The sequence below is a fragment of the Simochromis diagramma genome, unplaced genomic scaffold (assembly GCF_900408965.1).
Source record: "Simochromis diagramma unplaced genomic scaffold, fSimDia1.1 OVJJ01000216.1, whole genome shotgun sequence".
Taxonomy (NCBI): Eukaryota; Metazoa; Chordata; class Actinopteri; order Cichliformes; family Cichlidae; genus Simochromis; species Simochromis diagramma.
In genome coordinates this window covers 13,066,264-13,079,591 of record NW_024386883.1, presented here as the reverse complement: position 1 = coordinate 13,079,591, position 13,328 = coordinate 13,066,264, and the positions used below count along the sequence as shown (strand labels likewise).

Here is a 13,328-nt window from a genome sequence, read left to right as displayed (position 1 = left end):
CATCCAGTCAGCTGCAGCTCTGTGGGTCTAGTCCTGAAAACCTCAGAGCTGCAGCAGAAGTCATCTGAGAGTACAGCTTGATTAAATGAGTCAGTCAGAATGCAAGTGGGTTTTATAACTTTAATTGTTTTTTTTCCAGTACAGCTAGTGTTTCAGCTCTGATGTCAGAGCATCTCTGAGTCCAAACCAACACTTTCCTCTTATTTTATTTCCAGAAGTCACATAAGAAAGACATAACCAGCATTTGGTTAGCACAGCTTTGCACGAAGATAAAAATAAAGAAATTTAAAAAAGAAAAATCCCAAACATTCACCCTGGTAGCTGCTCTGAAGCTCACAGATGAAGACTTATTTAATCAAGTCTGAAAGCGGCACATTGTGGATTTACCGGGACTTCCTCATTCACCAGCTGCAGGAGTCTCAGCAGCTGTCCACAAAATCTAAAATAACCCTTCTTGTTTTATGGCAAATTTAGCCACCATAAAATAATCCCAAGCAAAAAACACAGAACAGTTATTTCTTTCAATTACATGAAACCTTTCATTTAAAAAAAAGAAAAGTCAAAAGCCTTTTTAGATTTTAATGCAATAAGAAAAGCAAAAAGATAAAAGCGTACACATGAGTAGTGAGAGGAAGCGAGGTTAAGACTTCATGGAGCTGGACGTCTCCGGCCAGTCAGCATGGGGAAATCTTCTGGCAGCAGGGCGTGAGTCCTGCAGGTTGGACAGGTGCTCTGCTCCTTCAGCCACGATCTGATGCACTGAACACAGAAAACAGCGCTTTAAAGCCTGAAACTAGACCAGACGCCACACCTGGATGCTTTTCACTAAAAATCCAGTGTGTAGTGTTAACGCTTTCTTCCATTTCCTAGGCCTTTTTATAAAAACAAAACCAAGCTTAGCTCGTATTACACTGTGCAGCCACAATATTACAACCAATTGATGAAGTGAAAATCATGCAGTTCACATGATTTAGCAGCAGCCCTCTTTCTTTGTGGGTTAATATCCCAGCGCCTGTGCAGAACATGGTTACACCATCCTCTAGTTGCCTTCTTTTCCTTGACCGCAGTGGAAAATGATGTGGAGGAAAATTCCTCAGGGCTAGGAAAAGAAGCACAGTGCTTCTCCACTCAAGACACAAGACTCCTCAATACTTCAGAAGTTGTTGACAACAACTTTCATAGGCCACATGAGAGAGAAAATATTAGTTAATAACCAACGTCTGGATTTTAAATAAACAAGAATAAACAGACTATAAAGAAAAAGGACATGTTGCTTATCCAGCTTGTAACCCTGCCTCTATTCAAGCTTAATTAATGATAACACCAATGTTGGCAGTACTACAAAGGATGTAACTAATGCCGACTAACTCATGACAGAAATTCACTTTAACAGGTTTTTATATGTAAATAAGCTTTTAACACAAGGAAATAACTTGATAAGAAGATGCATTATGCTCATAGTTAACCTTTGGGTTTGACGTCCTGTAGCCAGCAGTGTGTCCTCTGCTAAAGGAGGCAATAAAGGAAGCACTGAGGTACCCTACCTTTTTCTAAACACCAAGGAAAATAGCTCCTGTTGTGGCTGCCACACAGATACTGTGCTACAAATCTCTCCAAGCAAAACTCAACTATTTATCTGCTGCCATATTTTGCACCTTGCTTGTTCCACACCTTAGACCCAACATTTTACCGTGAGTCTCTGGTATCGCTGCTCACCTCATTATGGAAGCTGTGTCTGCACTCCAGCACGCAGGTGTCATCCGGGCTCATTTCGTCATGACAGATGATGCAGGGATCCTCCATGTTCAGCTGCAATCGACATGCACAGTCAGGCCCTGCTAAACGCTCACCCAACCCTATCAGTGCTGCACATACCAGGCTGTATTAATTAGCAAATGAAACTAGTTCTCAATAAATGCACTCCTTTTGTTTGATGTTTGCTCAAAGGAATCGATTTTTTTAAAGTAAATTCAAAGATTTACTGGTCACTAGAAATGAGTTAACAACTCTGATCAAGGCTTACAACAGCACTGCAAGTCGACAGCAGGAAAACAACACTAACAGTGAAATGATGAAAATGTGCAGCTTCAAACTTGAGTCAAACTTGAACACCAGTACTAAATGATGATTTTTGGACTCACAGCGTTGGAACTTCTGACTCTCTGTTGTCCGATTGGCTGCCACACCGGTGCTGGGTTTATCAACGGAGGGGTAGCACACTGAGCTGGACTCCCACGACCCAGAACGCTGGATCTGGTCGAGTTAAACCTCTCCTGAGAGGAAGAAATGAAGTCAAATAGTCAAGAAAATACTTTCTGCAAGCCTCCGCAAATCCTGGTATCAGTCACCTGAGACGGGACCTGTGTGATAAAGTAGACTGCAATATGCTTTTTACTGGTTAGTTTTAAAAAGCGTGAACAGGCCACCCTCTTCTGGCTGAGAACCATGACCTCAGAGCTGAAGGTGGTAATTCTCATTCCTGATGCATCACACTCGATTATGTAACCATAATGACTGAACTTATTCTATTATTCAGCTCTCCTTCTCTTGTGTTGTTCCTTCATTTGCCAGAAGCCGTTATCCTTACTCACATTGGTCAGAACAGTCCAACAATTTTGAGATGCTAGTCTTTCTATCAGGGCATCATGATGGTCCAAATATACCATTGGTTTAGACAACAGATCAGTCCATAATTGGACAGATATGGTGTAGTCTGAACCCAGTATTTGCATCATCTCCCAATTTGAGCTTCGACCAGGAACCTCACTGCAAACCCTTAAAACCACTTTAAGAATGTGTCTACCTGATGGTCCAGGATCAGTTGGGTCACACCTCCGACTACATCCTGTAAAGACATGCTGCTAAAACTTCCACCGCTGGATGAACGCAGCTCCTGAACAAACTTCATCAACTCCGACCTGAGCACACAAACACAGTTAATACATTTTATTAAGTGGGTTTGAACACTATGGTCTAAATGTGAGTCTGCAGCAGGAGGATGACACTTTTCTTTTTAAACAGCTGCTCCAGTGTTACCTTGTATAGTCAGGGAACATGGTGGACAACGTCTCCATGGCTTTGCCGAACACTGTGTTTGGCTGCTGTCCTGGCTCCGATGTCCTGATTGGATGTTTGTGCTGAGAGGGCGGGGCCGGTGCCTCAGCCGCAGGGGGAGCAGAGTGGTGGATGGGTGGAGGAGTGCCGCGTGAGGCCTGAGCTGAAGACTGAAGAGTAAACTCTTTGGCTGTTGCAGAAAGCTGCAACATCCACACAGAAGAGTAGGAAGAGTTAGAAATGTAATGTTACAAGTGAGCTAACAGAGAGATCCTGATCAGGACGTTCAGCCCTTTATCCAGTTCACCATCTGACTGTTAGCTGAATGTGTAATAAATATGAAGTAAATAAATGCCGTCTCATTCAGTGCAAAGGAAGCAAACTATTTTTGACTTCTATTTGATGCACAAAAGCTAAAGAGAATTTATAATAAATGAAGAATAAATCAACATAATACACATACAGCTGCAAAGCTGCTCATGTGATCAGCCCAAGTTATTGATATAAATAAAGCTCAGCTGAGTGTGTAATTTTATTTTTAAAATATATATCCTAGAGAGAAAGCTCTGAGTGCTGTGAGTAAACTAACTTTTTGTACTGGTTTTACTGGAGCAGCTGCAGGTTCAGGATGGCTGTCGACCGCATGCATCTCAGTGACTCGCCTGCCGGTGTTCACCTGATCCATCTGATCCTGGTACTGCCGCTGTGGACCGCGTGGAGACAAAATGTCACAACATCCATGCAGAGCCTCTCATAAACATGCAGACGGTCAAATGATATCAGATTATGTATATCTTAAAGGCAGACTGACTGTGCGTGGTTTTATTTTATCAGGCTGTTCTGGAGTGTGATAAGGTGTGGGATGTCATACAGTGATCTCTCCACACAGGTAAAATATAAGCTGCTGCGTTAAATTCAGTCCACCCATAGAGGTGATGGGCAGGACTGAAGACCTCTCAAGCAATGACAGCTAAACATTTGATGGAGACATTTTTCTAAATGACTGTATGAGGCCTGAGTTTACTATCGCAGTTATATGCAAAATCTTTGTCGAGTCCTGCTGCTTATGAAGCTGCCCGATCTCACACCTGCGCCACAAACATACGTCTGATCTGAAGGGTTCTTGTACCTCAGCAGTGGAGATTCTCTTTTCCACTTCTTTGATCTGGTCTCTGCAGCTGTTTCTCGCTGCTTCCAGGTCTTGATTTGGGAATCTGCAAAAAAGTCAGATATCACACATAAGCCTGAAAACATCTGAGCTATATCCGGTCCATTCCAACATCAACACCGGCCACTGGGAATATTCACATTCCCAAAGCACCAAGACCTTAATAAGATTCAGCTCACCGAGGCAGAGCCAACCGCTCTCCACTGGCTCAGTAAAATGACAGTGTAGGAGTGCATACCAGGCCGGCATGCAGTCTGGTCTTATGGCACCAGACATAGCCCTACCTCACTCCAGTGCTTTAAAGACAATCCATTTAGTTTGAACAGGAACAAATTCCCATCCTTTTTAACTCACATCACTGCTGCGAAAAGCTTCATAAAGAAATTTTAAAAAGTAATTTTCATCTGGTGCATGCAAAAAATAAAAGAGTGCTGCAGACTTAATTTATTTTTGCAAACACTGGACCTTTAAACACAATATAGTATAGTCCCTTTAGTCCCTATAGTATAGTCCCTATACAGACATATAGTCCCTTTTGTTACTTTACTTAATTACATGCATTGTTTGACTGAGCAGATTTTACTCAGTGTCTTGCTACAGATTACTTTTGGTACTTTAAAAACAGCAAAAGCACTTCAACGTTTCGAGGCCAACTCAGGCTGTTGTGAGGCATTAGTTCCGTTTCTTAAATGACTTGGCTGACGTGTACTCTTTCCTGCTCTTACCTGTGTAGTGCTTCATCCAGTTTGTTCAGCAAAGCCTTGGCGTCTGCCAGCTCTTTGTAGAGGCCGTGCAAGCTCTGATCCCGACTGCTCTCCATTAGCGAAAGCTGGTGAAGTAACACAAGCGGAGGATGGGTCGTCATTATTTCAAGTCAGTTTTTGAGTCAACAACGTGCCCCCAAAAAAACCTCTACCAGCAATAAATAATACATTAAAATAAACATTTCTTGTTGCTAAAAGAGAGCTGTGAGGGACTTGAAAAACATCAACATATGTAGTCAGAAATAAGATGTATCAAATAGGGGTGCAACGATATTCGTATCGATATTGAACCGTTCGATACAGTGCTTTCGGTTCGGTACGCATATGTATCGAACAATACAACATTTGTAATTTATTTTATCAATTTTCCTTCTGACGATGCTGTCTGTGTTGAGCGCTCAGTGAATCTGTGTTCGACTACTCCGCCTAGGCTGCACTGTCGAGCGCAGATCCACTGAGCGCTCAACACAGACAGCATAGTCAGAAGGAAGAGCGCAGGGCAAGCTAGCGAGACAGAAGTTAAGCTCTACTTGCAACAGGCAAATTGAACCTCATTCAGATCTGGCGTTTGGAATTATTTTGGTTTTCATGTGACGTATGACCCTGAAGGTAAGCGAGTCATGGACTAAAGTAAAACAGTATGTTGGATGTGCCATGCAATGCTCAATTACATTGGTGTGAACTAGTGTGTTAGCGCAGTTAGCTCGTTAACGTGTTTGCCGTCTAGCCCCATGCACGGAGCTATCGGCGGTAGCTCGTTAATCCTAGTGCAAAGACAAGTGGAAGCAGACAAAAAAAAGCAAGCATGCTACTAACTTTAGCCGAGTCATTTAGACAGCTGTTAGCACATGATTCTCCTTATGCTGCTGAGAATATAGCTCAGAAGAAGCGGATAGTATAGCTTTTATTTTGGAAAGAGCCATTTCTCTGTAATAAACTCTCTTTTTCCAAAGATGAGTGATTCCTCAATCAGATACAGGGCTTGCAATATCGCTAGCCCGACGTCCCGGAGCTAGCGATTTTTTTCAGTCGGGCTACCAAAATCTATCTCTTCCCTGCCCGTCGGGCTATTGTAGGAAAAATATATGTCAATGCTTTTGCATTCTTTCAGAAATGTAGCTGGGTAATTATGTCATTGGCATCGGTGAGCCACTGTCAATATGTGACATATTGAAGTCGCGTTTGAATTTGCGCTTGTTTTTTTGCTTTCACTTTGCAATCGTGCGAACTGTGTATAGAGAGCGACAGCACTGATCTGTGAGTGATGATAATTTGTGCACCAATTCCTCTGACATCGTCTTATTAATCGTTAGCTTACTATGCAAACATGACAAGTGAAATCTCCCGCAGCAAGCTTAAACATGTGAGAGGTTGATCGCGCAGAGAATCGCTGAGCTTATGTGAGTGAGCGTGTAAAAGCATTTCAGTTCTGCTGAGCCAAATAAGACAGGTCAGGATGAAGAAGTGACAGCCAAAGAAAAGCTTACCACAAAACGGAGAAGTTATGACAAATCAGACTATAAGGCAAAAAGAAAGTGCAGCTTTATGGTTTCATGGACAAAAGAATTTCTGTGGCTGCAATATGACGAGCTAAATAACCAGGGCTGCACATAAGTGGTCCGCAGGTGCGCATTCGCTGTCAAAATAAAAAACACGCACAAGGGTTAGGGTTAAATTTAAAAACTGTACTTTTGAGTTAAAATATATATTTATAATTTTAATAAATGACAAATTAAAAATGCATGAACATTTTTTTGTATCGAAAAAATATCGAACCGTGACACCAAAGTATCGAACCGAACCGAACCGTGAATTTTGTGTATCGTTGCACCCCTAGTATCAAAGTGTAGGCAATACCAGAGCTGTGTGAGACCTCCTGGTGGCCGAGCTAATCAAGGCTTTACATCGTTTGATCTCATCCTCCAGACTCATCTTTTCAGCTGCTAACTGATTACTGGAGGGAAAAAAAGGTGAGAGAGAATCTTAAAAAAAAGAAGAAAAAGAAACTTTCACTTTAAGTTTCATTGTCCTGTCTTACCTCAGCTCTAAGAAATCATTCAGCTTGGCTTCATAGCTGGTTTTCTTCTCCTGGATGCTTTGGGCAAGTCTACAAATAAAAAGACCACAAAATTGAGGAAATTTAGAGATTAATGTAAGAGCAGCCACGACACAGAGAATGATTTAAGATAAGATTTAAAGTCTTACCTCCCTTGTTGCTCCAACAGCTCTTCTATCTCCTGCTTTAGGGACCTCAGTGCTTCCTGATTGGCTTTCTTCTCCTTCTGGTCCTTCTTCACCTCATCCTCTAGCTTCTGCTGGAACAGCGTCAGCTCCTTATTGGTTACCTTGATGAGAGAGAAATTATTAATTAAAATACAGACACGTTAAGTTTCAGCTAATGGCATTTGTAAATGTCAAATGTATTGAAATTACTTGAATATTGGCTGTGATCTTCTGCACTTCCTCCTGTAGTAAAACGACGTCTTCTCTCTCGCCTACATTTACTTTGTCATTTGTCATTTTCTTGATCTGCTGCTCCAGCGACCTGTTGCTCTTCTCTTGCTTGTTGATGTCACCCTGGAGAAAATATGAACAGTAAACGACAACTTACTGTAAATACTGAAGTAACACTGGTAAATCTTCATATTTTACATTGAATCCATGCAAGTACAGTGACTTAGTCTCTCTCAGTGCGAGACTGGAACAGATGTTAAGCACTTATAATTTGTGCAGTAGATAAGACTACTACTACTATTATTATTAATTACATTTACTCACAGTATAATTATTTCTTTGTTTTCTGTAACAACTGTCTTGTTTTCTAGTGTACTTACCTTTAAATATTTGTATATTATTATTTATAAATATACCTCAAAATTACATTTAATTACAAGGGATTTACGCTCTTAGTCGCAGGCCATATTGTAAAGTGTTACTGAATATTTTAAGCTTCAGTAAATAAAACTCCACTAACAAAATACTTGCTATGAATCACATTGTTGGAGGCTTTCCTTTTATGGGAAAAACTGTGACTGACCTGGGATTTCTCAAAGCCCTCATGAAGCTCCGTATTCACCGCTACACTCCTCATGGCCTCCTGGCATGTCTGAGGCCACAGCAAACACAGCATTTCAGACAGACACATAGCAGTGTGTATTTATGTACATATTCCACTTAGTTAATTAAAAGAAACAAATGTGTTGGTGTTGACCTGCACTGCTGCATGGCTTGCATGGCTCAAAAAGATCTCATTGGTTGTCACCGATGTCCCCAAAGTTGCATTAGTTTCCCAAAATCCACGGTTAAACTCAGAGGGATCAAGATACAGATCCTCGTACCCATTGGGTGAAAAGTTATTGTCTGGCTCCTGATCATCACCGTTACTCCAAGGAAAGTAGGACCCAATCACTGGCTGGTATATGGGCTGAAAACCAGATGCATAAGGATTTGGGAGCACTGTATAGCCTTCAGTCTGTGCAGATGAATAGTCATGCATATAGCTTGTGAAACTAGTTTCATCGCCTGTATACAAAACAGGAGATTCAGAGTTATCGTCCAGATCAGCTATTTCGTCCAGATCGTCCAGGCTGGCTCCACGTTCAGCCTGCTGCAGGGACACGGCATGCTTCGCCAGGCCAATACACCTCCCGATCTTTATGAAGCGAAGGGAGTCCAGGAGAAACGGCTCGAAGCCCCCAGCTGCTTCGATCTTTCGCTTAGCCTCAGAAGGGAAATTTTCAAGTTCACCCACCAGCAGAGGGTCTTCAGCTACCAGGGGACCATGTTCGTCCAAGATCTGAGCAAAGTAGCTGCAGGGGGACAGACAGTCCAAATATTACTCGCACTTACATATGCTCACATAAGAAAGCATAAATGTAACCTCTTTAATGTGTTTGCACTTACTCATACAAACTCTCTTTTGTTGAGTCAGGGTTGTTGTCCAAAATATGTTTATAGTGACTTCTGTGTCTCCTGCTGTCATACTGATCCTCGAATTCCGCCACTTGGTCTCGAAGGTGGCTCGGAACAGTGAACGAATCGAGCGTGTCAAGGAATGATCTGTAGACAGAAAGCTTGATTGTTACCAACAAGTTTCAGCTAAAACATAGTCTCTGCATGTCCATGAAGACAAAGGAACTTACAAAGAATCATCTTCAAAAAACTCTTGGTCCCACTCATCCCTTGGATTAACACTTCTCATCCCAGACAAAACAATAACACCCTGAGAGGAAAACAAGGAAGAAACATTTTAGTGTGACGCCGCATAAATTAATTCCTCTTACATGCAACAACTAATATTGCAACCTCTGACCTTTGGCTCTTTCTGTTTCTTTTTCCGGCCTCGACTCTTAGCTTTGATAGGAGAATTCTGAAGGAAGAACAAGTGTGATGAGCATAAAACTAAAGCTCCAGTTTGGTGTTGTCTACTCCATGTTTGTTACTGAGAAAAATCAGTTCACTTTAAAAGGAATAGTTTGACATTTGAGGAAATTACTTGTGTGGACAAACCAAGTTGAAGGTTTCAGCCAAGACTTCCAATAAAGTGCTGTATTTACCTCTTTAAATGCAGCATTTACCTATGACCAGGTAAATACTTAATTGTACTACTACAAATGTGCTCCCAATTCAATTCAATTTTATTTATACAAAGCCGAATGATAACAACAGCCGCCTCGAGGCACTTTATATTGTAAGATAAAGACCCTACAATAACAGTGAGAAAACCCCAAAAATGAGCAACCACTTGGCAATAGAGAAAAGGAAAAACTCCCTTTTAATAGGAAGAAACCTCTGGCAGAATCACGCTCAGGGAGGGGCAGCCATCTGCCATGTACAACTGGAGGTAAGGGAAAGGAGACGGGACAAAAGGAACGTTGTGGCAGCCATTACTCAACCGTGCCTCCAATTGAGTGTGTGTGATAGTTAGAAAGTACTCAAAGGTTTATAAAAGAAAAAGTTTATATTAATGTGTGCATGAATGGGTAGATGAGGCTTATGGCGAAAAGTCCTTGTGTGCTCATTTTGAGAATCCACAACTAATCCCTGCTCTAAATCATCTATGGTGATAGTACTAAGTAAAGACCTCCTTAATATCGGTCACACACACACACACACACACACACACACACACACACACACACACGCTATAAGCACGGGAGTCCCATCTGCTGTTTAAACCTTCAGTTTGGGAGGGGTAGCCAATCAGAATAAATCTGGTTCAAAGGGGAGGAGCTCAAATGTACTGTTTTAGGCAGAGGATAAACAGGCCTTTTGTCCCATTTACCCTCCCCTCAACTCCAACCGGTCATGGCAAATGTTTGCCCCTCCCTGAGCCTGGTACTGCCAGAGGTTTCTTCCTGCTAAAAAGGAGCTTTTCCTTCCCACTCTCACCAAGTGCTTGTTCAAAACACCCTAAAATATAGTTTTAGTACTTTCCTCACCACCAGTGTATTTCTGAAAACGTCAAACTAATCCTTTAACTTTATAGACCTCCAGCCAGATATATTTTAGATTTCCAAAAACCTTACATTTTGACTTTCATCTGACTTTTTTAAGACCGAACAATGCCCATCTGAAAAACAAACAAAATAAAATCATGAGGTAAAATGAAGGCTCTCCCAATCAAAAGTTAGTCGAGCTCAAAATACTCACCCAACATATCAAAATATTCATCCAGAATAGTGTGGCAGGAGACATACTCATCCCTATGCTCGTCCATAGTCCAGATAAAGAGCCTCATGTCATGTGGCGGGGCCTGTTTAAGGTATTCAGTCACAGTTAAGCCAATGCTTGAAAATAACTCCGGGCTCGTGCCCAACTTCTCTATAATCATATCCTGCAAAGGTCCAAATTTTAGCAGAAGAGACAAGTCCAGTTGCTCCAAGCGTCCTGCGTAGCGTTCAATGAAGCTCTGGGCAGCATTCAGACCTGCAGAAGAAACAGTAATCCATTTAACAGTATGAATACCTTAAAAAGCCACTTGTAATGCAACAGAAACTCTTCTGACACGTATTTCAGAGTATCAGATTAAGTGGATAAACACCAACCTCCATCATTGAGCCGGTGCGCCCAATTGCTGAGTTTGGGATTTATGTTCACACAGCTACTGAGCTCCTGGATAAATACACGAGCCCAAACCCGGTTGTTCCTCTCCAGCAGCAGCTCAGCAACTTGTCCTAAAGTCTCTAGCTGCTCCTGCTGCCAGTTCAGCATCCTTCCAGCTAGCTGGTTCCCCCTAGCAAAGTCCAGCTCCAACCAGGGTTTCAGACTGCTGAAGAGAACAGAAATATGGAGGCCTTTCTCCCCCCTCAGAAGCTCCACATTCTGGTTGATCTGCAGAAGAACTCGATCTCTGTACACTAACCAGACTGAAACAAGGGAAACAGACAAAAGGTGAATCAACAAGTGTTTGGGTTGAGAAAAGTCAAAATGTTAAATTCTAACTAAAGGAAACCTTTTTAACAAAATTTTAACAAAGCTACAGGAGGCACCTTTCTGCTGACTCGGAGCTGCCGAGTCTTGCTGCTGTTGCAGAATCTGCTTATCCTCCTTATCCTGAAAAGACACTTTATGCTGCTTCCTCCTTAGCTTGTGCTCCTCCTTTGATTTTAACTTCTTCAGACTGAAAAACAGCAAAAAGTAGTACAGATTTTCAGAAAGCAGCTGCATGTGAATGTGAATCATAAAACTACGGTCATGGTTCGATCCCCACGTTCTGCTTGTTGAAGTATTCTAGGAGAGAGAATCAACTCTGAATAGTCCCTGATGCATTCACTGGAATTTCATTGTGTGTGTGAGAACATCAGGCCAAGTGTTAAACACAAAATAATAAAAATACTGGCGACGGCCAGTGTTCACTGAGACTCAAACCTGTCCAAGATTTTTTTAGTAGACACACCTAACTTGTAACTCCTACAACTGAATCACACTTTGTAGCTGAGCCGTTTGAAATAGAAGAGCTCTGCAGATACTGTGACGCAAATTTTAAGAATGTCAGAAAAAAAAAATCAGCACACCGGTCTCACACGTGACTGAACGAGCATCTTTGGCAGTCATTGCAATTTGGGTGTTTAAAAGCCCTTACTGGTCAGGGAAATCTTTGAGCTTGGCTTTAAGTGAACTGCCTGTACACACAGGACAGGCATGCAGATGAGTCAGCTGCTTGTAGGTGTGAGACGGACACACTGTCACTTTATAAATTCAAGAGGGAGTTACCGGGTCCCTGCTACAGCCAAAACAGCTGCTGACACTAAAGTATAAGCAAGAGTGTGAAATAACCAGAACATCTAGCTGGTAATTATTAGCTAGTAGCTACATAGTTGTTAATTTTTTCTTAAGTTCACAAACATCCAGAATGAACTCTGTAACTTCAGCCTCACCTTGTACATTTCTGATTCACCTTTGGCTTCTTCACAGTCTGCGGTTTGGGGACTGCAGCTTCAAACTGAAAAGACAGAAGAACTCAAGTCAACAACAACTCTGTGACTCATGACCAGAGTTTCTACGCCACCCCCTCAAAGAGCTTTCGCCTCTCACCTTACACTTCACCACGCCCGTCGGACAAAAGATTGTTATACTACAGATCTGACCGATGCAGTCTGGAGTCAAACAAGCTTCTTGCAGCAAATCCTGCAACACAAAAACAAGTAGGTTTGTTCACAGCTGGAAATTGTAGCTTCATGATAACAAGAAAGCAACAGAATACACAGAAGGATGATGTAACAAGGTCTAAATTCACCTTTTCACTCTTTTCTGAGAAGGCTGACGCTTTCAGGGTCTTCCAACATGTGACGTGATATTCAACTGTGCAGTCCTCACAGCAGCATATCCGAATGAAGCCCTTCATAAAGTAGAAAAAAACATTATGGTTTCTATCTTTTCTATCTTTCTTTCTTTCTTTTTTTAAACTGTGAAAAATTGACTGGATGCTGTTTACTTTAAAATCTGGGTCAGTAAAGTAGATTTCAGCTTTCACTGGGCAAAGACATTTGTCAAGGCGACAAATGGCATCAGGAAGGGGAGGAAACTTGCACAACTCTATAGCATCTTCCAGAATTTCCTAAAACGAAAGAAAACATGAGCAATGCTTGATTCACATCACACATTTGTTAAAATATAAAGCACCTGAGACTCACCTTGAAACAGTCTGGCTGTGTTTCTTTGACAATCTCTTTTGTTAAAGGCCAGGTGAGTTTACCAGGTGTTATTTGATTCTTGACCATCTGCAGGGAATCTAAAAACTGCTCCAGAGCTACTGCAAACCTGCCAGAAGCAGAAGAATCCACACATTGTACAGTTTGAAAATCCAAAAGTCAGAATCAGTGGCAAAACTGCTGTTAACT

General features: G+C 41.8%; 1 protein-coding gene across 2 annotated transcripts in view; it reads right to left on the bottom strand.

Annotated features, from left to right (window-relative positions):
- Window positions 1–106: 106 nt before the first annotated feature.
- Window positions 107–13,328, bottom strand: part of ttc3 (tetratricopeptide repeat domain 3) — a 28,227-nt gene continuing 15,005 nt past the window's right edge. For both annotated transcript variants that reach the window (XM_040032371.1, XM_040032372.1), the window contains 26 exons: window positions 13,122–13,248; window positions 12,923–13,045; window positions 12,725–12,826; window positions 12,523–12,615; window positions 12,366–12,430; window positions 11,478–11,608; window positions 11,034–11,354; window positions 10,639–10,914; window positions 10,515–10,558; window positions 9,299–9,355; window positions 9,129–9,208; window positions 8,890–9,045; window positions 8,198–8,795; window positions 8,024–8,092; window positions 7,420–7,563; window positions 7,192–7,331; window positions 7,025–7,093; window positions 6,844–6,940; window positions 4,948–5,051; window positions 4,184–4,268; window positions 3,644–3,757; window positions 3,037–3,257; window positions 2,804–2,918; window positions 2,142–2,273; window positions 1,717–1,809; window positions 107–759 (listed from right to left, as the gene is read on the bottom strand). In XM_040032371.1, coding sequence (XP_039888305.1) covers window positions 649–759; window positions 1,717–1,809; window positions 2,142–2,273; window positions 2,804–2,918; window positions 3,037–3,257; window positions 3,644–3,757; window positions 4,184–4,268; window positions 4,948–5,051; window positions 6,844–6,940; window positions 7,025–7,093; window positions 7,192–7,331; window positions 7,420–7,563; window positions 8,024–8,092; window positions 8,198–8,795; window positions 8,890–9,045; window positions 9,129–9,208; window positions 9,299–9,355; window positions 10,515–10,558; window positions 10,639–10,914; window positions 11,034–11,354; window positions 11,478–11,608; window positions 12,366–12,430; window positions 12,523–12,615; window positions 12,725–12,826; window positions 12,923–13,045; window positions 13,122–13,248 — 3,667 coding nt within the window. In that variant the 3' untranslated portion in view covers window positions 107–648. The remainder of the gene's footprint in view (window positions 760–1,716; window positions 1,810–2,141; window positions 2,274–2,803; window positions 2,919–3,036; window positions 3,258–3,643; window positions 3,758–4,183; window positions 4,269–4,947; window positions 5,052–6,843; window positions 6,941–7,024; window positions 7,094–7,191; window positions 7,332–7,419; window positions 7,564–8,023; window positions 8,093–8,197; window positions 8,796–8,889; window positions 9,046–9,128; window positions 9,209–9,298; window positions 9,356–10,514; window positions 10,559–10,638; window positions 10,915–11,033; window positions 11,355–11,477; window positions 11,609–12,365; window positions 12,431–12,522; window positions 12,616–12,724; window positions 12,827–12,922; window positions 13,046–13,121; window positions 13,249–13,328) is intronic.